The 22,746-nt window shown below is 40.9% G+C and overlaps 1 protein-coding gene and 1 non-coding gene across 4 annotated transcripts in view; one reads left to right on the top strand and one right to left on the bottom strand.

Annotated features, from left to right (window-relative positions):
- CYYR1 (cysteine and tyrosine rich 1) overlaps positions 1-22,328 on the top strand; it is a 200,473-nt gene extending 178,145 nt beyond the window's left edge. Inside the window, exon 5 of one of the 3 annotated variants that reach the window (XM_044939800.2) lies at positions 22,306-22,328. In XM_044939800.2, the coding sequence (XP_044795735.2) occupies positions 22,306-22,313 (8 nt within the window). In that variant the 3' untranslated portion in view covers positions 22,314-22,328. Of the gene's footprint in view, positions 1-3,723; positions 3,884-7,369; positions 7,901-22,305 lie in introns of those variants that run through there. The other 2 variants (XM_044939790.2, XM_045165019.1) reach the window with 2 other exon arrangements.
- TRNAF-AAA lies at positions 19,631-19,702 on the bottom strand. Its single transcript has one exon. It is a non-coding gene; the product is annotated as a tRNA-Phe (tRNA).
- Positions 22,329-22,746: the final 418 nt, after the last annotated feature.

A 22,746-nucleotide genomic window follows, 5' to 3' on the forward strand; every position in this document is an offset into this window, starting at 1 on the left:
CTTTTCCAATGAGTCAACTCTTCGCATGAGGTGGCCAAAGTACTGGAGTTTCAGCTTTAGCATCATTCCTTCCAAAGAAATCCCAGAGCTGATCTCCTTTAGAATGGACTAGTTGGATCTCCTTGCAGTCCAAGGGACTCTCAAGAGTCTTCTCCAACACCACAGTTCAAAAGCATCAATTCTTCGGCACTCAGCCTTCTTCACAGTCCAACTCTCACATCCATACATGACCACTGGAAAAACCATAGCCTTGACTAGACGAACCTTTGTTGGCAAAGTAGTGTCTCTGCTTTTGAATATGCTATCTAGGTTGGTCATAACTTTCCAAGGAGTAAGCGTCTTTTAATTTCATGGCTGCAGTCACCATCTGCAGTGATCTTGGAGCCCAGAAAAATAAAGTCTGACACTGTTTCCCCTGTTTCCCCATCTATTTCCCATGAAGTGATGGCACCGGATGCCATGATCTTCGTTTTCTGAATGTTGAGCTTTAAGCCAACTTTTTCACTCTCCACTTTCACTTTCATCAAGAGGCTCTTTAGTTCCTCTTCACTTTCTGCCATAAGGGTGATGTCATCTGCATATCTGAGGTTATTGATATTTCTCCCGGCAATCTTGATTCCAGCTTGTGTTTCTTCCAGTCCAGCGTTTATCATGATGTACTCTGCATATAAGTTAAATAAACAGGGTGACAATATACAGCCTTAACATACTCCTTTTCCTCTTTGGAACCAGTCTGTTGTTCCATGTCCAGTTCGAACTGTTGCTTCCTGACCTGCATACAAATTTCTCAAGAGGCAGGTCAGGTGGTCTGGTATTCCCATCTCTTTCAGAATTTTCCACAGTTTCTTGTGATCCACACAGTCAAAGGCTTTGGCATAGTCAATAAAGCAGAAATAGATGCTTTTCTGGACCTCTCTTGCTTTTTCCATGATCCAGCGGATGTTGGCAATTTGATCTCTGGTTCCTCTGCCTTTTCTAAAACCAGCTTGAACATCAGGAAGTTTACAGTTCACATATTGCTGAAGCCTGGCTTGGAGAATTTTGAGCATTACTTTACTAGCGTGTGGGATGAGTGCAATTGTGCGGTAGTTTGAGCAGTCTTTGGCATTGCCTTTCTTTGGAATTGGAATGAAAACTGACTTTTTCCAGTCCTGTGGCCACTGCTGAGTTTTCCAAATTTGCTGGCATATTGAGTGCAGCACTTTCACAGCATCATCTTTCAGGATTTGGAATAGCTCAACTGGAATTCCGTCACCTCCACTAGCTTTGTTCGTAGTGATGCTTTCTAAGGCCCACTTGACTTCACATTCCAGGATGTCTGGCTCTAGGTCAGTGATCACACCATCGTGATTATCTGGGTCATGAAGATCTTTTTTGTATAGTTCTTCTGTGTATTCTTGCCATCTCTTCTTAATATCTTCTGCTTCTGTTAGGTCCATACCATTTCTGTCCTTTATCGAGCCCATCTTTGCATGAAATGTTCCTCTGGCATCTCTGATTTTTTGAAGAGATCTCTAGTCTTTCCCATTCTGTTGTTTTCCTCTATTTCTTTGCATTGATCGCTGAAGAAGGCTTTCTTATCTCTTCTTGCTATTCTTTGGAACTCTGCATTCAGATGCTTATATCTTTCCTTTTCTCCTTTGCTTTTCGCTTCTCTTCTTTTCACAGCGATTTGTAAGGCCTCCCCAGACAGCCATTTTGCTTTTTTGTATTTCTTTTCCATGGGGATGGTCTTGATCCCTGTCTCCTGTACAATGTCACGAACCTCATTCCATAGCTCATCAGGCACTCTATCTATCAGATCTAGGCCCTTAAATCTATTTCTCACTTCCACTGTATAATCATAAGGAATTTGATTTAGGTCATACCTGAATGGTCTAGTGGTTTTCCCTACTTTCTTCCATTTAAGTCTGAATTTGGCAATAAGGAGTTCATGGTCTGAGCCAGTCGGCTCCTGGTCTTGTTTTTGCTGACTGTATAGAGCTTCTCCATTTTTTGGCTGCAAAGAATATAATCAATCTGATTTTGGTGTTGACCATCTGGTGATGTCCATGTATAGAGTCTCCTCTTGTGTTGTTGGAAGAGGGTGTTTGCTATGACCAGTGCATTCTCTTGGCAAAACTCTATTAGTCTTTGCCCTGCTTCATTCCATATTCCAAGGCCAAATTTGCCTGTTACTCCAGGTGTTTCTTGACTTCCTACTTTTGCATTCCAGTCCCCTATAATGAAAAGGACATCTTTTTTGGGTGTTAGTTCTAAAAGGTCTTGTAGGTCTTCATAGAACCGTTTAACTTCAGCTTCTTCAGCTTAACTGGTTGGGGCATAGACTTGGATTACTGTGATATTGAATGGTTTGCCTTGGAAACGAACAGAGATCATTCTGTTGTTTTTGAGATTGCATCCAAGTACTGCATTTCAGACTCTTTTTTGACCATGACGGCTACTCCATTTTTTCTGAGGGATTCCTGCCCGCAGTAGAAGATATAATGGTCATCTGAGTTAAATTCACCCATTCCAGTTCATTTCAGTTCACTGATTCCTAGAATGTCAACATTCACTCTTGCCATCTCTTGTTTGACCACTTCCAATTTGCCTTGATTCATGGACCTGACATTCCAGGTTCCTATGCAATATTGCTCTTTACAGCAAGGCAAAATGATAGGATACTGAAAGAGAAACTCCCCAGGTCAGTAGGTGCCCAATATGCTACTGGAGATCAGTGGAGAAATAACTCCAGAATGAAGGGATGGAGCCAAAGCAAAAACAATACCCCCCTTCTTACACAGACTATATCAGAATCTCTGGGGTAGGGCTCAGCCATCTGTATTCAACAAGTGCTCCAAGTGATGCTGTTGCTGGCCAGGGTTTAAAAACCACAGCCCTATGGTAGATGAGAGGGTTCCCAAGTGCAATCATGAGTAGTTCAGTGTAGCTAATAAATACTAGCATGACTCAGAAAGGTTTAAAGAGAGAAGTGAGCATAGATTGAGGCCTTGAAAGAGGTAGAAGGTGGATGGTATGAGGAAGAGGAGAGGCAGTCGGGGATACAGAAATAAGGAGTGGAAGCTCCTGCCTCTGGGTTAATCCTTGGCTTAGGACTTGAGGTCTAAACACTGCAGTGCCCTAAGGTGAACATGACCCTAAAATTAAGATGCTTAGAACCAAGGGCACATTATTCTAGATTTTCTACCATGAAAAAGACTTAATGAAGAAGTTCTTCAACATTCATTTGAAGTGGTGAAAAACACATAAAACAGTCTATCCAAAAAAGTTAAAAGTTCTCAGGCTGAGAATTATGGTCATTGGAAGAGATATTTTAAAGCCAAATTGAAGAGGATGTAAAAGTTGCATTAATCGTCCAGAAAGCATCCTTTGTGTGGAATGCAACCTCGGCTTATAGGCTTTTAGTGAAATTAAATCTCTTCACACCTCGCCAAACTTGTGACTTTCCCGTATGAGGGAATTGGAGCCCACCTTCCGGAAAAGGGTTGCCGCAGTGCTCATCTGCCAACGTTTTACTGGCGAGGGGTGGGGAGGGGGTAATTGATGCAGCAGCCGAAGAACAAAAACCATGAGCCCAGTGGAGAAAGACAATCTCCATCATGATACTTTGGACTTAATGAAATGTGCTGTTAGCAAATTGAGTCTTTCAAATCTAAGATTGGAAGGTTGTAATCAGTCTTTCATTCAGGCTGGGTTGTTTCTGTTCTTTTGTGTTTACAGAATCGATCTGAGTTGCTTTTGCTTTCCCATGCCACACGAATGCCTCTGAACAATTATTCATCCTTTCTGCCCTCCTGACGGGGATGAGTTTGTGTGCTGTAAATCATCGTCCCATTCAGTGTATTTGCTTGGAACTTGAACTTCTGTGTTGACAGCGAGTGACTAATTTGCGTGCTTCTGTCTCCTCCCTTGCTCCATACCTTGCACAGATGTGATCATTTACGCTTTAGCTTTTTTGCATCCGTTTATAGCATGAACCCGTTTCTTCATGTTCATTTAACTGCACCCTGAGAAATTATCTATCCACATACTTGGTGGCAAAAGGCAAGAGCAGATGGCTCCAAAACTGAAATGGGAGTTCTTCTGAAAACTCAAAGGGAAAGATTGTGTTCAGGGACTGGGTTATGTGTATTTTGCATTTTTTAGTTCACATAAAAAAGTTGACTTCCTCAAATCAGATATAGATTTGATGAAACCATTTATTCAGCAATGGCTTTTTTGCCCTTCTTTAACAGTGACATAAAATATTTGAGCATTTTCTTTCCTCACTGATAACAAAACTATTCAAATGCACTGCCATAATATTTATTTAATTAGTTTCCTGAAATCTTTCTATGGAGAAATAAATTCAACTTTACTCTTTCTTTTTTAGACATAAAATGAAGCTGACTTCTAGTGCTACAATATTTTACTGTGATCTGAGCCTCCCAAAGATGAAACCTGGAAAATACAAATTTAAAAGGCGCCTCATATAAACTGTACTGTTAGTTTAATCAGCACTTCTATTCACTTTCTTTTTCTTTTTTTATTTACCAGCTTTCCTTCTGATTGTATCATAATAACTGTCTAGACACTGTTCCCAACTGTGATGGATTTTAAGAGACTGTACAAATGAGGCCAGAAAAAAAAATAAATTAGCAGTACTGTGCACTAAAGTGCCTCAGTTTAAAGCATTATGAATAGAGAAAGCACTGACCACTTACATATCAGCTAAGATAGCCTACTATCTATTCATTTTCTTCAAGGTTGTGATTAGAAAGTTCTTATCCAACTTGCTGGCCAAAGGTATAATAAATAATGACTTACAACTGTATGTTTCTAGGTTCTCATTTAACTTTTTGTTTTATACTAGATGCCTGGGAATCTAGATTTGAAGGTTAAGTTACAACTTGAGTTATAATGGTCTTAGAGATTGATCTTAGGAGTTTCTGACTTCTTCAGTCACTTGCAGGACTGTCATCAGATTCAAAGCCACAGTTACTAAGGTTTTACTTGAAGCAACATAACAATAACAATGACAATAAATAATATCAGAAACAGTTCTCCCAGTCGATACTTAATAAGTAGGAACTGGTCTAATCATAATGAAAGATTTTTCAGCAGGTTGAAAACCATCTTATACCTTAAGCATCCCCTAATCCAGGGTCTTACCACTCCTCTTCTACAGCCTCAGTCCCTTCTCTTAATGACCTGACACCTAAGGTTTAACACCTGGCCAAGTAGGGCAACTCCATTCATGCTACGTTCTGGTTGGCCATTACTGATTGATAAGCAAATATGCAATAAGTATTTTTCATGTCATTCCTGATTAAACTTTATCATTTACCATCTCAGCTATTGTTAGTATCCAGTACAATCAGATGAAAAGGGGTCTCAGAACAATTCCAACGTGTGTGAAACAAAAAGGAGCTAGAGGAAGTCATGAAGGGGGAATAAAAGAGGATGCATTGGGAGAGGATTTCTGATGTAAAACTTCAAAAAGACTTCTGTATTTGCAAGCAAATCTCTATTTTAGCATTCTCTTTCAGGTCAACTTATCTTTGCCAATTGCCTAATTGCTCTGTAGGATTTTCTCAGAGATAGGATGACTTGCTGTGTTCTGCAGTATGTCACAAGATATATTCAGTCCCCAAGGTTAGAATTTGGGAATATTTGTAGGTGGGCAAGATTCTACCTACAAGCTTATATGGATTCAGTAAATGGTCCCCCAACTGGACCTCCTTTACTGAGCCAGGGCACCCATCCCCCAGCAGCTGGTGTTAGTTTCTTCTAGTGATTCACAGACGCCCCCTCTTAGAGGTAATTGTGTCAGCCATGGAGAACACCCATGCCTAGAGATGCTTAGAATATGTTTTTCCACCACCACCGGAATATCTTGCTCCCAAGGACAGATTCTGGGCATGCCAGGTGGCTCAACAGGTAAAAAAATCCACCTGCAATGCAGGAGATGCAAGTTTGAACTCCAGGTAGGGAAGATTCCCTGGAAGAGGGCATGGCAACCCACTCCAGTATTCTTGCCTGGAGAATTCCATGGACAGAGGAGCTTGGTGGGCTATAGTCCAGAGGGTTGCAAAGAGTCAGACATGACTGAAGTGACTGAACACACACAAGGATACAGTCTCCCCTTGCAGGACAATTCTCTGGTGCCATTATGCTCCAGAGCCCATCATGGAATCAGGCTGAGCTAGATACCACGCTTTCGTTTAGCTTCTTCTGCACTACCCTGCTGTCTTTGTGTGCTTGAAGACTTGTCCTAAATCACTCTCTGAAAGAATCCCTGTGTCAGTCCCCACTTTTAGACAACCCAATATGACTCTTTTTCTTGGAGGCAGAATTAAAGACTTTTTTCCTAAATATAAATATTTAGGAATATATATATATATATATATATATAAATATATATAAAAATATATATATTTTTAGACTTTTACCAAGTCTAATTTTTAGACTTTTATCAAATTTGAGGGACATTAATAATGTTTAATATTGATTTTCTACCAATTATACTATGACAAATTTAAAATAGAACATAGTTCTGGGTTTTATTCTGTTGCAATACTTGGTTTTCTTTTTGTGGGACTTTCATATCTGAAACTCATGTTTTCCCTGTTTCTGATTATCCTGCATATACAGACATAAAGGAAAGTGTCAATACTTTGTAGATTACAGTTAACACCTTAGTTAGTAGAAAAGGCATCTAGGTAGTTTTGGCTTGCACCCCGCATCCACTATCCACCCTTCTCCATCCTGCTGTGAGCCCCAAGACTTTAACTTCTGACGACTTCACCATCATTCTTCTTTGCCATCCAACTTTCAGTTCAGCCAATGGAAGGCATTCGTCAGGAAATTGAAGGATTAGTGAAGAATTAAAAAAAGCATCTTTATTCCAACAGCAACCTTCCTGCCAGGTCATTACAGGCAGACTCTAACCCTCTACCCAAGGCCCCCCTTTCTACAGGGCAGCCCTTTTCATTGAGCTATTGTGTGTTCCAGTAACTTAACTGCTCCCCACCCAGACCCCACAAAACCCCTGCTTTTGCTGGCCCTAAGGATTGCCCTATCCTTTGTTGCTTAACCCTGCCCACTTCATTGTACATGCTCTCATTAAACTCCCTTCAGTGGTCCCTTTGAGAGTGTGATATTATGCCTGGGCACTGGGTGAAGCAATAGGATAGCCTAACTTGGCTAACACTGGAATGGAAAATATTTCCTACTAGGAAAAAAAAAAAAAAACGAATCTGGTAAAAATACGTAAGTCATTCCTAGGGTATCTGATTACTCAGGAACTCCAATACTCATTGTTACCGATTGATGTTTTGGGTTATAGTCATTCAATCATTCCTGTTTTCGTTTATTCCATAACCAGGTATTGATCACCAACTAAGACTGATGCTCTGTGAGCTACGGTAACCATGCAAGGCACAGAACCACAGTGTCATGCACAACATCATAAATTTCTCCCTGTGAATGATGCCCAGGTGACCTTTGAACAGTGACTGTAGGTGAAAGAAAATGCTAAAGAATGGAAGCAAACATTCTGACCCCTGTTTGGTGCTGAAATGAGAAAGCCCAGGGATTAAAGGAATGAAAGTGATGTGTAAGACAATTGCTTTTAGAATAAGCAACTGGAGTACCGCTCTGGAGAGGTTTCAGCAGATGAAGAAGTGATCAACCCTTTGTACGGAAAAGTCGGCACCCTAGAAGATGCCTGGTAGCTAAGTGAATAATCTTCAAGCTGAGCTGAGAATTGAGGTGAAAAAAGCTGTGAGTCCCAAATACTTTGGAAACGATTTCCCAGGCTGTCTTACCTAAGGGGCACGTCGTTCAACAGGGACTAAACAGTCAATTTGGTGAAAGTCAGTCAAATAAACTGTTTTATATTCTCAGGACTAAAAAACGAATTGTGTGACTGAGTTTTCATTTTTCAAGGCAGTCATTGTAGAAAGGATGTAAATTTTTCAGATGATTGCTTTTAGAATAACACTGATGTTTAATCTCCGAGTTCTTTCCACTACAGACATCTTGAAACAGAGGAAATAAATGCTGCAGAGTCAAAAACAAGTCTTCAGGGCAAAAACCTGGCTTAGAGTATCACTTATAAAACATCTCTGCATTTTGCTGCATGTTCTATATTGCTGAATCATAGCTAAATATTTCTCCCCCAAAATGTATTTCTTTAAATGAAAAGAGCTAGAGAAATGCTGATATAATCAAGAAAAGGTATTGAATTTAGCAAAAGCATGGAGGGTGGCCTTCATTCTTAACCCCTACCATTTGATCAGGTTTCTGGCACTTTTGATCATGCCAAGCAGATTGTTTTATGACTAAAAACAACAGAAGTTACTTGTAGATGGCAATAATTCCATCTATGTATAAGAAGATGAAGAGGTATCTGACAAAGATATTGACCAGTGTAGCAAATATTTGAGAGCTGGCCAATCCATGTCATGTAAACTTACTTGAAATTACATTACGTGTAGATATGTAAGTCCATGTTGAAATATAAAGATTGGCTGATATTTTTGTGAAATACAGTCATTTCTAGTCTACACTCATATTCATCACACATGCTATATATATTCTGAAGACATTGATGGCAAATGGAAAGCATTACATGCCCAGATACAAACTGATCTTCAAGAGTGGGACTAATTAATCAACACTCTTTTGGCTAAAACAGTCAACTATGGCACACCATTGGTTGGCTGATCACTGTCAAATACAAGGGTTCCCTCATACGATAAGAAATTTGGGAGTGAAGCAGGTTGTCAACACAGGGTTTCTGAGTGCCTTGGGAGTCCAACTGTATGCCATTTATCTTGATAGTTCAAAACCTAGGTCAGTGTTTGGTATACACTAGACACAGTATATAAACACTGGTTATTAACGTTTGTGGGGTGAGTCAGTGTGTTTTGAGTTTTAGCAAAGAGTAACATTCACTGCACCTCTCCAGGGCATGAAAGTGTCAAAACAATAAATGACCTCGTTTGGCAGGATAGGAAACAGATAGGCCCACAATTTGACATGGAGTAACTTCGCGAGAAATAAACATAGCGGGCATGATGTATTTGTCTTCCTAGAAAACCAATGGCTTCCCTTTATATCCAACCCAAAGGGTTCCATTCTTTATACATAGTCCTCAGTGGCCATCTGTGGTAGAGATGAATTTGGTCCACACTAAGTGAGAGAAATATCACATTTTTGTTTTCTTAAATCAACTTAGTTCAACTGTGACCCATCTTTGAATTCCCACCCATGCTTGACCCCAGCCTCCAGTGCCCACTCCCCCAAGTGTGCACGAACATGTGTGCAAACGTGCATACACACACGGATGAGGCTCTGATGAGGCAAAAATAAGAATAAAACCAAGTTCTCACCTTTGGAAAGGTCCTTCTAAGATCCTTCAATTTACTCTCTACTTTCGAGGATGCTTAATATGGTCCTTTGTGTCTTGTAACCTGCCCTGGGTCACACTTAGGGTGTACGGATTTGGGTGGGCCCGCAGAAACGGAGCCCCTCATTTCTGAGGGCACTTCACTCTGCTGGTGCTGTCAGACTGAAGGGCTTGAGTCCTTAACACCAGCAGCCTGTGGTCCTTTCTCCCCTTTTCATTCTGACTTAGCTGTTTCCCTGCTTCCAATCCTCTCCCTCGTTCCTCACCAGCTCTGGCACTCCATTATTTCTAAAGGCTGAGATTTTTTATATAAAACAAAAAAGACGCTTTGGGTTTACTATGGCTTGTGTTTTCTGCCAGGCTAACATCATCCATGCAGCAACAAATTTCAAAGCCTGGATTCTGCCTTGAAACACAGCAAAGAAAAGGCAGAAGTAAAACAAATATGATTGACTGTCTTAAATGTTGTGTGCTGTAAAACAAAGCCAAAGTGTTTTTGGTGAAGTTTTAGGGAATGGTAGATGGATATTTGCAATAACTAAAGTTAGCTAAAAATATAGGTTCATGAAAGATGAATTTTTAAACTGTATTTTAATTAGTCTTTATGATTTTGAAAGAGTCCCTTTAAATCGACATTTTTTACTCATCTCACCTGAAATTCTAGTGGATGATCTAGTGGTAGGCTTGTGGTGGAATTGTACTCAGTGTGATTTGTGAGGTGTGCATCTGTGTGTGTTTCCTTATAAACTCTTACCTGGCAGTATAATTTTTCTCCCCTAGCAGCTTAGCTGCTTTGAGAAATAAATTTAGAACTCAGGTGAGATATCTGCTAAATACAACCACAGAAAGCTTGGAAAACAATTTTTTCTAATACTGGAATCTATCTACAGTTGGCAGGATTTATCATCATTCTATTTTTAACATGACCCAACCTCTCTATACATCTATACATATTTTTCATATGTGGCATGCTTTAACAAATATATTAAACACAAAGAAAGTTTCTTTGTTAAAAAAAACAAACACATATATTAAATCTTTTTCCTAACTGAGATGTTAGTCTAAAGCAATGTTTAAAATTTATGTCTAATTTTTATTCTTTTTACAAGATCACTAAGACTTCTCCTTGCCTTGCAATAAAAAAGGACCATTTATAGTAAGTAGGAAAGTGGATTGATAGATGTATTTAATTAGGAAAGAACAATAAATATTTAAGACCCATAGCCATATCACTGTGCTAGGCTAAGTAGTTTGTGTGGAGGACATTTTCCTTAAAATTTGACTACTTTTTTTTCTTGAGAAAAAAAAAAAAAAAATGCCCAGGTAATGTAGTCACTAAGCAATCAATTGGATACCTGTTTTCAAGGACAGTCACCCATATACACATACACTATGTTTGCAAGGATTTACCAAGTGTTTCCAAAACACCTTGAAACCCAAACACACTCTAGGAATTAGCACTGCTTTCAAATGCATCAAGCGCTCTGCAGTTGCCAGTAAGAATCTGGATCACAGGCCACTGCGCATCCCCAGCTGGGCTCAACATCTGCTCTGAATATGTATTTAAGAATTCAGAGGCTAATCTAGAAGGACTAGATCAATTTGACCTCTGTTTTAATGTTCCTGTGTTTAATGTGATTTGTATTTGAACTCTTTGCTGACTCTGCACTTTTTCTTGAAGTTCCTGTCTAGTATTGAAGAGAAAAACTGTGTGGGAATCTCTTTTTAATTATTTGTCTCATTTGGTTAACAAATGCAGTTTGAGAAAGAGTAACAAGTCTTCACGGGTGAGAAGGATCTCCACTGTGGGCTCTTTTCCTGACTCTATAAACTTCATTACTGTTCCTAAAATGGACTCCCAAACTATTCTAGACAAATCTACTTCACTGCATGACTGATGGAAATGTTGGCTGTCTTTGGGGCATGTATTTGGCTAATTTGACTGGTTATTAAAATAGAAATCCCTGGGTACCCTTAGAATTATTCTAAATCCCCCTCCCTCACCATCCCTTCCACCACCTCCCCTCTACTCCAGCTCTGTAACTGTGTCTGCTTTGGTTGCTTTGTGGCCATCCCATCTTGCTGTTGGGCTTCCCTGGTGGCTCAGACAGTCAAAGACTCTGCCTGCAATGCAGGAGACGTGGGTTCAATCCCTGGGTTGGGAAGATCCCCTGGAGAAGGGAATGGCTGCCCACTCCAGTATTCTGGCCTGGAGAATTTCATGGACTGTATAGTCCATGGGGTTGCAAAGAGTCAGACAAGACTGAGTGACTTTCACTTATCTTGCTGGTAAATATTTTTCACATTATCTAAGTTCTCAATTATATTTGTTCTTATGTGCTTAGATATTATGAGCCAAATTGATGGTAGGGTTACCAGAGGGTAATCTCACTCTTCATTGAGTGAGCTGCTTTCCATGATGAAGTGAATCTTTTAATCCAAGCAGTGCATTACTTTGAAGACCCTGGTAATGTTATCATCAGGACAGAGAGGAAGTAGAAATTAGATCATTTACCTAATACTCTTCCACCCCCAGATTCTCATGATGGGCCATGGAGCCAGCACTCTCTGCTCTGGTGGGAAACGTGTATGTCTTCTTTCCATCCATCTTCATATTCCTCACTTTCAAATTGGTTTTCTTCATTCAGCTTGCCCTACCTAGGACACCCCATATGTTCACCTTCACAAATCCTTCCCACCCTTTTATACAGTTCCTCCATCCATATGGCTCTGTGCTCATCCTTAGGACTCTGCCTTGGGCATTCAAAGGAATTTATTAGCTAAAACCTCACTGCTGTTATGATCTTTACCACTATCATGAGCAGAAAAGGCTGGTACCTAGTAAGCTGTCTTTTGACTGTGACATTCTGGGGTCCTCACCCATCTTTATTAGCCAACCCAAAAGACAGTCTCCAATGGTGAGTCCCACAGGCCTGGGAGGGATGCGGACTCATAAGAAGCTGGCTGAACCTTGTGGGGCCACCATTACTCATGTCTCCTTCCCATCTGTGCAGTCTTTTTCCAGGAGAAGGAGCATTTTCCAAAATTGTACTGATATAGCCTGAATGCAGCAGAACTTTTTACACCATTAGTCAGTGAGTTTGGGAGGCTGCTCACATTGCCTGCTTGCATGGGGCAAGCAAGGAAGCATGAATCAGCCTGCTTTGGTTTTTCAGAATGGTTGGATTGGGTCTCAGATCATCAAGTTGTTACAGCACCTTCATTTTGCTTTGGCTCTGTAGTTACTGCTGGGGAACAGTCTTTAACCCAATTACCCTTCTCTCCAGTCCTCTGAAGTCCAATAAGGATAAACATTATTCAATGGCATATTACTTTTAAAAATGGGTCCAAACAGCACAAACTTTAGACTCCATTTCTACTAGCACGATCCATTAGTCACATCTCAATGCTTAGTGCTGTGTGTGTGTGTGTGTGTGTGTGCGCGCGTGTGCATGCTATCACTTCAGTCGTGTCCAACTCTTTGCAACCCTATGGACCATAACCCACCAGGCTTCTCTTTCTGTGGGATTCTCCAGCAAGAATATTGGAGTGGGTTGCTGTGCCCTCCTCTAGGGGATCTTCCTGACCCAGGGATCAAACTTTCATCTCTTACATCTCCTGCATTGGCAGGCAGGTTCTTTACCACTAGCACCACCTGGGAAGTCCCAGTACTTCATACCTCAAATAATTAAAATCTGCTCACTATTTGCTCATCTTAATTCATTTAGGAACCCATCATCCCAAACAAAATTTATCCCAGCTTATGGGTTTTTCCATGAGAGAGCCCTGTATTCTGCCTCTGTCTGTATTCTAGACAGGTAGTTATACAGTGCAGGGTTCCTGTTCTGAAATTTAAATCATCAGAATATACAGGTTTTCTAAAAATGACCCAAAGCACTTGAAGGGGAAACAGTAGCCAAGAGCGTGGGGGTGGAAATGGCAAAGATGTTGCTGGTTTGCAGAAATATCAAGACCATCTGCTATGTCAACAACGTTTCTGCCACAGTCGAAACCATCTGGTAAGAATAAAGGCTGGGCAGGATGGCAGACCCCAGGATGAGAGAAGTTGGCCATCCTGACAGGGAAAGCCTGTTTCAGAAGGGGCTTGACGGTTAGGGGAGACAGCCAGTGGGAAGTGGCAGGCCCCAACAAGGTCTACGTTTGCAAACAAAGCATAGCTCATACCACACTGATGAGGGCCACTCTGTTTTGGACTTGTCTCAAGAATGCCTTAGTCACATACGGCATCTATAGAAGTGAGGCGTCAAGTTAGTGGAACGCCTCGTCCACACCTTAACTGGAGACGTTATGGCACATCAGTAAACGTGCTTCTCTACTCTTCTTGCAGTTGTCCTGGGAGAATACAAGAAAGCAGGAAACGAAGGCTGGCCATTGTAGGGTGAAAGGTTGTCTTACTATTATTTTGAGCCATGGTGCATTTGCCTATATGAAGAAGTGGCAGTTCAGGTGACTCCCTAGGGGAAGTGAAGAATACTCTCCACGAAAACATTCCCTAAACTATGTCTGCACAGAAAACATTCTTATCATCATTTATTTCCTCCTGGTCCCAAATATCCATCCACTTGTCATCAGAAGCTTGTGATAAGGGTTTAATCTAATGGCTTCATAAAGAATGCCAATCATCATTTCAAGGTAGACAGAATGTAATGTGATAGAAGTTAAAACAAACATCTGCATTAGATCACGTGTATTATTGGTGGTGGTTGGTGATTTACGATCTGATCAAGTGGAAAAGACGCAATTCATATGTACTTTGGTTTTGACTCTGTAGAATGCTAGCATTGTTATGATCTTGCCATTTATGGGTCTAATCTTTTACATTATAATAGTAGTTACCCTTATCTTCTTTCAAATCTGTATAAAGACAATAATTAAGAATATACTGTACAGCCTTTACATGTGTGTGTATATGTTCGCAAACACTCCTCTGGCTTTCAATCTAACTGTTGACAAAGCTGTTTTGTTGTATTGTCCTATGTCAATGATTTCTCAAGAAAATTAAGCAAGTGATAATCACCATTTAGTACATTTTAGATAATCTCCTAAAAACTAACATGGCTTTTCCTACGTAAACACACAATGGCCTACCCTCCCAATTTGACTTTATTTATACAGGGAATTCTCAGAATCACCACACCAGCCAGTCCCTAAAAAGCTCCCTCAAATAATCTATATGATCACTTTTACTGCAGCCACATTTACTGTAGTCCAAATGTGAATCTTGCAAAGATATTTTTTTCATGGCAGTTCATAAATATTCTATTTCCCTTTTAGCTAGACTTGTCACTAACAAAGCATTTACAGTCAACATTTGCAAGGTGGCTATCAAAACTGAATTCTGTTCCTCTGTACTAAAGACATTTATGTACTTATAAAAAAAAACAACTACTCAGATTCATTAAGTACCGCTATAAATCTTTCTCCCGAAATGATGATTCTGCTGTCTTCAAGTCTCTGCGGTAGCACAGTGCTCACTTTGCTACAGGAAGACTTTAGCCTGCAGGTAGACTGCTACTGAGACGGCACCGCCTGGTAGATAGAGGGTGAAAAGAATCCACCCACCTCATTCTGCCCCGAGGTCCCAGGCAACCTTGAGCAAGTCATTTGGGCTTTTCTTTGCATTTCAGAGTTTCTTTTCACAATGATGGAAAAATCTTCACATCTTCTGTCTTTGCAGGGACCATTCTAACATGGCCTTCATTTCTTCCCATTATATACATTTTTATTACTGTTTTCCTGTTTAAAATCCCTTATGATATGACCATCCAGCATTCCTGGGTATCTATGTGATTATATCAGAGAATAAACTACACCCCAGGGAGTGCTCATGGTAAAGAATCTGCCTGCCAATGCACGAGAAGCAGGAGACATGGGTTTGATCCCTGGATCGGGAAGATCCACTGGAGGAGGGCATGACAACCAACTCCAGTATTCTTGCCTGAAGAATCCCATGGACAGAGAAGCCTGGCAGGCTATAGTTAATGGGGTCACAAAGCATTGGACACGACTGAAATGACTTAGCATGCATGCATGCCCTCCTCCAGGGGATCTTCCCAATCCAGAGATCAAAACAGTGTCTCTTATGTCTCCTGCATTGGCAGGCAGATTCTGGGCCAATGATTCTCCTGGGAAACCCAAAACGTTATGTTTCAGTTTCAGTTCAGTTGCTCAGTCATGTCTGACACTTTGCAACCCCATGGACTGCAGTACGCCAGGCTTCCCTGTCCATAACCAACTCCTGGAGTTTGCTCAAACTTGTGTCCATTGAGCTGGTGATGCCACCCAACCATCTAACCCTCTGTCATCCCCTTCTCCTCCTGCCTTCAATCTTTCTCAGCATCAGGGTCTTTTCCATTGAGTCAGTTGTTTGCATCAGGTGGCCAAAGTACTGGAGTTTCAGCTTCAGTCCTTCCAATAAACACCCAGGACTGATTTCCTTTAGGATGGACTGGTTGGATCTCCTTGCAGTCCAAGGGACTCTCAAGAGTCTTCTCCAACACCACAGTTCACAAGCATCAATTCTTCAGCACTCAGCTTTCTTTATAGTTCAACTCTCACATCCATACATAACTACTGGAAAAACCATAGCTTTGACTAGACAGACCTTTGTTGGCAAAGTAATGTCTCTGGTGTTTAATGTGCTGTCTAGGTTGGTCATAGCTTTTCTTCCAAGGAGCAAGTGTCTTTTAATTTGGTGGCTGCAGTCACCCTCTGCAGTGATTTTGGAGCCCCCCAAAATAAAGTCTGTCACTGTTTCCATTGTTTCTCTATCTATTTGCCATGAAGTGATGGGACCGGATGCCATGATCTTCGTTTTCTGAATGTTGAGTTTTAAGCCAACTTTTTCACTCTCCTCTTTCACTTTCATCAAGAGGCTCTTTAGTTCTTCTTTGCTTTCTGCCATAAGGGTGGTGTCATCTGCATAATCTGAGGTAATTGATATTTCTCCTGGCAATCTTGATTCCAGCTTATGCTTCATCCAGTCCAGCGTTTCTCATGATGTACTCTGCATAGAAGTTAAATAAGCAGGGTAACAATATACAGCCTTAACATACTCCTTTCCCGATTCAGAACCAGTCTGTTGTTCCATGTCCAGTTCTAACTGTTGCTTCTTGATCTGCATACAGATTTCTCAGGGGAGTGCTCCCATGGAAATGTTATGTACCACAGACTATATTCTCTTCATGGACTTCTTTTTTTCATATCTGCTCCATGCCCTTTCCCCAGTCTTTGATACAGTCCAAATTTGTTTTTAATATTTCAAAGTTCCTAAATAAAAGAAAGGGCTACCTATTGCTGAGTTCTGGCATATGGGAGATGATTTATTCATTTAGCAAGCATGCAATCCATAACAGAGTTGAAGGACTGTTGGACAAAGGAGAGTTTCAATGAGACAAATTTTGATTCAGCATAGCATCAGTGTTTTTCTTCCCATGGAGACTTGCTTACATGTGAGATATGTAGGATACAGAGCACTGCATTGCTAGAAGAAAGCTATGTGCTGAAAAGGAAAGGTATTCTGGGTACAAATACAAGCTACATACAGCTACCCTAGATGCACAGGCTGATCCAGCAGAATTACTGGTTTTCCAATACAATTGTCAGAACAGGAATGATAGGATCAAGAGGTGATACCAGTGGGCCCTGTTCAGCTATTGGGAAGGAGGTTCCTGGGCTATGATGTTAAGTCAGATTTCAAAGTCTCAGAATATTAGCCCATTCTCAGCAGCACCCTAAGCAGTGGTTAGAGAACCACATCGCCACCATTGCCCTCAGTCTCAGTAAAACAGAGGGCTTCCCTGGTGGCCCTAGGTAAGGAATCTACCTGCCAATGCAGAAGATGCAAGAGGTGCAGGTTCAATCCCTGGGTCAGGAAGATACCCTGGAGTAGGAAATGGCAACACATTCCAGTATTCTTTCCTGGAAAATTCCATGGACAGAGAATGGGCTACAGTCCAGTTCAACTCAGTTCAGTCACTCAGTCTTGTCCGACTCTTTGTAACCCCATGGACTGCAGCACGCCAGGCTTCCCTGTCCATCACCAACTCCTGGAGCTTGCTCAAACTCATGTCCATCGAGTCGGTGATGCCATCCAACCATCTCATCCTCTGTTGTCCCCTTCTCCTCCTGCCCTCAATCTTTCCCAGCATCAGGGTCTTTTCCAATGAGTCAGTTCTTTGCATCAGGTGGCCAAAGTATTGGAGCTTCAGCTTCAGCATCAGTCTTTGCAATGAATATTTAGGACTGATTTCCTTTAGGATTGACTGGTTTGATCTTCTTGCAATCCAAGGGACTCTCAGAGTCTTCTCCAACAGTTCAAAAGCATCAGTTCTTCAGTGCTCAGCTTTCTTTATGGTCCAACTCTCACATCCATACATGACCACTGGAAAAATCATAGCCTTGACTAGACGGACCTTTGTCTGCAAAGTAATGTCTCTGCTTTTTAATATACTGTCTAGGTTGGTCATAACTTTCCTTCCAAGGACCAAGCATCTTTTGATTTCATGGTTGCAGTCACCATCTGCAGTGACCATCTGCAGTGGTTCAGCCCATGGGGTCACAAAAAGTCGGACATGACTGAGCACACACAAGATCTGTAAAAAGTGTGCCTAGAAATGAGGATAGTATTTGCCCTAGCATAGCTGGGTTTTGGTCCTGTCCTAGGTTTAGAAAGAAACTGAGATTCTGGGCAGAATAACCATGCAGACTACTGAGAAAATAAAAAGAAATAAGAAGCTGAGCCTAACATCCAGAGGGTGACCTTGCACACATAGTCAGATCCTGTTATTTTCCTACTGGACATCAACAATCTCACAGAATACCAATTTCATACAAAGTTACTCTGAGGCCAAGACAAGTGAGACAAAACAAGCCTACTTCATAATCTTGTCTAAGCACAGATATAATTGAGGTTACTCTATCACCCATAAAATACCAAACACCTTCTTTCTTTGCCAAAATGAATGGCTGCCATTTCTTTACTATTCTGCCATCTCTATGGATAAGATTTCTTGATAACTGATTATAAAATTCGCCCTGCTTTTTGACAGCATCCGATCTAGAGTGAACTCTTGCTTTCTTAAATCCTCCTTCAGATCACTCAAAGCCCAGATCCTCTCAGGGGACCTTCCTAATGCCCTCTTACAGAGACAGCCCATGGTTTCCTATGGGGTGTGTTCCCTCTCACCGAAACAAGTGATAAAGCCAGCTTGTCCAATGACAGCTGTGCTCCTGGAGGTCTGGCTGGAGGGGTTGACACTGCAAGTTTGGGTTAAAGACAGAAGCCCAGTTCTAAGGAATCTGCCAACATTTAGAGGATGGACATTATTAAAGCTGTAACACATTTGGAGTTACACAAGCAACTGAAGTTGGCCTCAGGGCCCTGGATCTTGCAACTCGTTCTCACCACAGGTGAATTCCAAACCACTCCAGAAAGTAGAGCTCGTGTCAGAGTCCTGGCTGGAAGTGGGCTCTCTAGGGTAACAAGAAACACTACTTGGACCTGCAGTAGGGAGTTCAGAAAAGAAGCAGAGAGGGAAGGAAGAGGCACTTAATGAGCTGAGCTGTGTACTTGAAAAGCTGTGAAATGTTATAGACCAGGGCCATTATAATCAGAAGTGTCAAATCCGTCAACCATCCAGAGATACATTGAAGAAAAGCAAAGATAATGATAATTCCGTTGCTAGAATCTAGGAAAACCTTTTTTTAAAAGTGTAGCTATGAGGCCATTTATACCGCATCCTTTTAGTTTGTGCTGCCTTGCTTTCACTCTCTTTCACACACACACACACACACACACCTCGTTATCAATGTATCTTTATTTTTTTCCATTTCAAGCCTTTTAAACTTATGCCCAAGGCTAAACGTTCTAACTTGTTTTATTCTCTGCTTAAAGCAGTAGCTCTTGACTTTGGCGGCTATACATTAAAATCCCCTGGGAAGCGTCAAAAAAAAAAAACAAAAAACAAAAAAAACAACTTGTGTCCAAGGACATACCCTAGACTAATCCAGTTAGAATTTCTGGAGTAAAACTCTGATATAAGTGTGGTGTTTTGTTTTGTTGGCTTTTTCCTTATGGACAGTGAAAGTGAAGTCGCTCAGTCATGTCTGACTCTGTGACCCCATGGACTGTAGCCTACCAGGCTCCTCCATCCATGGTATTTTCCAGGCAAGAATACTGGAGTGGGTTGCCATTTCCTCCTCCAGGAGATCTTCCCAACCCAGGGATTGAACCCGGGGCTCCCGCATTTTAGGCAGACGCTTTACCGTCTGAGCCAGCAGGGAAGTACTATGGACAAGTGACTCCAATGTGCCAAGATTGAGACCCAGTCTTGAGAGTTTCTGGTTGACAGTTTCTGCCTTAGTTTGCTAAGAGTTTCATTTTTTAACTGGTGAGTTTCTTTCCAATGAATACACCATATCTTCAGCCATATTCCTCTAACACAACTGTTCTTGACCTGCCTAGATCCCACCTATGTGGTTAAATTGAGAGTATAGGCTCAGGCTTCCCAGGTAGTGCTAGTGGTAAAGAACCTGCTTGCAAATCAATGCTGGAGACATAAGAAATGTGGGTTCAATCCCTGGATTGGTAAGATTCCCTGGAGGTGGGCATGGCAACCCACTCCAGTATTCTTGCCTGGAGAATCCCATGGACAGAAAAGCCTGGTGAGACAGAAGAGCCATAAAGTCGCAAAGGATCAAACATGACTGAAGTAACTTAGTACTCAGGCATGCAGGACAGGCTCAGTCACCTGTATTGATTCTAAAGAATAATGGAAATTTGACAACCATGGAACTTGCACCTACTGCACAGGTGGAGAGGGGATATTTAAAATGAGTTCACATGAACCACTCAGAATAGGCAATGGCAGTTGTGCTGGGGGGGTGGGGTCTGTGGGAGGAGGGTCAAAAAGATCTCCAAATGTGCCAGATATCATCTTAATTGCTGGATGTAGGTGGGGCACAAGGGATCCTAAGAAGGGGTCTGGACAGTAAAGGGTAATTTATGGAAACTGCAAGCTTGACCATCTACTGGTAAAGAAGTATTTTCATGCCTCTGGGGCAGGCTTTCCTGTGAGTACCACCAGAACATCAGCCTCCATGAGCTGCAGCTAGACCAGCACCCATCCCTCTTGTGTAGCACCTAGATATTTGCTATTTGAAATATCATATGCTTAACAGATTCCTGATGAATGAATAAATGAACTTTATCTAATGCAGGAAGTCCTTTCATTCTTTCTCACAATCCTTAAAAATATTGTTTTTCTTTTAGACCATAGCCACCATCTTAGTGTCTTTATAACTGTAAAGAACTTTCATTATTGCCTTTTTCAATATTGAGCATAGTGTGCTGTTAACATGGTTTGGGTATTATAAGGGGCTTCCCAGGTGGTGACAGCGGTAAAGAACCCTCCGGTAAATGCAGGAGACCTAAGAGATGCAGGTTCGATCCCTGGGTCCAGAAGATCCCCTGGAGAAGGAAATGGCAACCCACTCCAGTTAATCTTGCCTGGAAAATTCCATGGACAGAGGAGCCTGGTGGGCTACAGTTCTGGGGGCCGCAAAGAGTTGGACAGGACTGAGCAACACAGCACCAAGAGTAAGATGAGATTTCTGAATTCCAGGTGCTTATGGATACCAGGTTGTACTCTGGGGACATTTCATCCATGATCCTACCAGGTCCTATGGAATCATCACCTAGAGGGAGTATCTACAATGACAGCGTCTTAGGTCCCATGGCTGGCTAGTGGGGAAGGACACTAGTGGCTAGGAACATGTAGATTTTCCTTTTATCCTATTCCTTATAAATAACTTCCATTCATTGACACAAGAGATGAAATTCCTTGATCTATATAAGCTATATGTTGCTTGATATACATTGTTTTAAGAGACATTTCTTGATCCAATTACTTAAAATAACAATGGAAGCCACAGTCAAAACATTCAACCATTCTAATTCCAGAAGGGCATTAGTTTATGTTATTTTTCACATCTCCCTCTTGAAGAATATTAAAGCAAAGCCACCAGGCAAAAGGTAAAAAATCAAAAATAACTAAATTTTATTCTATAGACAGAGTTCATAGTGAGCATGTATGTATACAATGAGCATACATCACTTTAGCATTTTAGAAGTCTTAAAGTGATTTATTGATTCTAAAAATGTCCTAATTTCAAATGAATTTTAATTGTACTTTAAAATATATGGTTTATATATTTGATTTGGTTTAAATATATGACATCCCCACAATGATTCATATGACACACACATTTTAATCAGTTTTCAGAATTAACAATGATTATGATTATACTTGTTACTATGAGATATCCACCCAAAGATGCTCTCATGGGCATACAGTGTCCAGAACAAGTGTGATCCTTGACTAGGACCCTAACTTTAAGGATTACTTTCCTGGTCTTTCTCCAAACAGTGGCTCCATAGATAGGATGATTTTGGTGCAGGGCGTTTTCTCTTTATCTTGGAGTGTTTCTTTGCTCTAGTGGCATTAAAATTTTTTTTACAATTACTGACTATTCAGTACAGATCCATGAAGATAAATACTGGTCTGTCCTATCAATGAGCACAATAAATTAGTTTTCCACTGCATAGGAATAGTCTGTTTTCATGTTGGTGTCAGGAAATACATTGAATGACAATAATTTAATCATATCACTACAATGTATGCTTGTATGAAGTTCTTATTATTCAGGGACTTAACTTGATGGTTGGCATTCTTTAGGATAAACCTCTGCATAATACTAGGTTTTGCTCCAATTATTTGAATACCCAATGGAACCCTGACATTCTATTAAGGTCAATTTTCTGAAAATTAGCTGTGAGTTAAAAAAATTTTTAATGTATTCTATCTTTGTATCTCTTTGCATTTCAGTTTTGTGAACACATGTTTCCACAGTACACAGATGTATGAATTTGCAGCTGGAATAATACATAAGCAGGAAAATATGCTGAGAATTCATATGAAGAGATAAAGCTTCAAAAGAAAGGCCCAGCTAGCACTGAAGCAGTTGAAGTTGAGAAATCGTACTCACAGAAGAACTGGCTCCCTGCAGGAGAAAAGCCTTTATATGTAAATAGGATGTAAATCATATGTAAATAGTATGGAGAGTAAACTCAAGCCCATTCCTGGCCAGCTCCACTGTTGAAAGGATGGGAACTGAGGAAGTAGGATGGAATGAGGCACAGGGACTTGTCTGCAATGCTATCAACAAAAGTGAGTATATATGTACTTATCTTCAAGGAAGTGGTGGAGCAACTGCTGAGCTTCTGCAGAGGTCTGTCCATGTTTTATAAAGATTAGATGTGATGGTAT

This window comes from Bubalus bubalis, chromosome 1 (genome assembly GCF_019923935.1).
Source record: "Bubalus bubalis isolate 160015118507 breed Murrah chromosome 1, NDDB_SH_1, whole genome shotgun sequence".
Classification (NCBI taxonomy): Eukaryota; Metazoa; Chordata; class Mammalia; order Artiodactyla; family Bovidae; genus Bubalus; species Bubalus bubalis.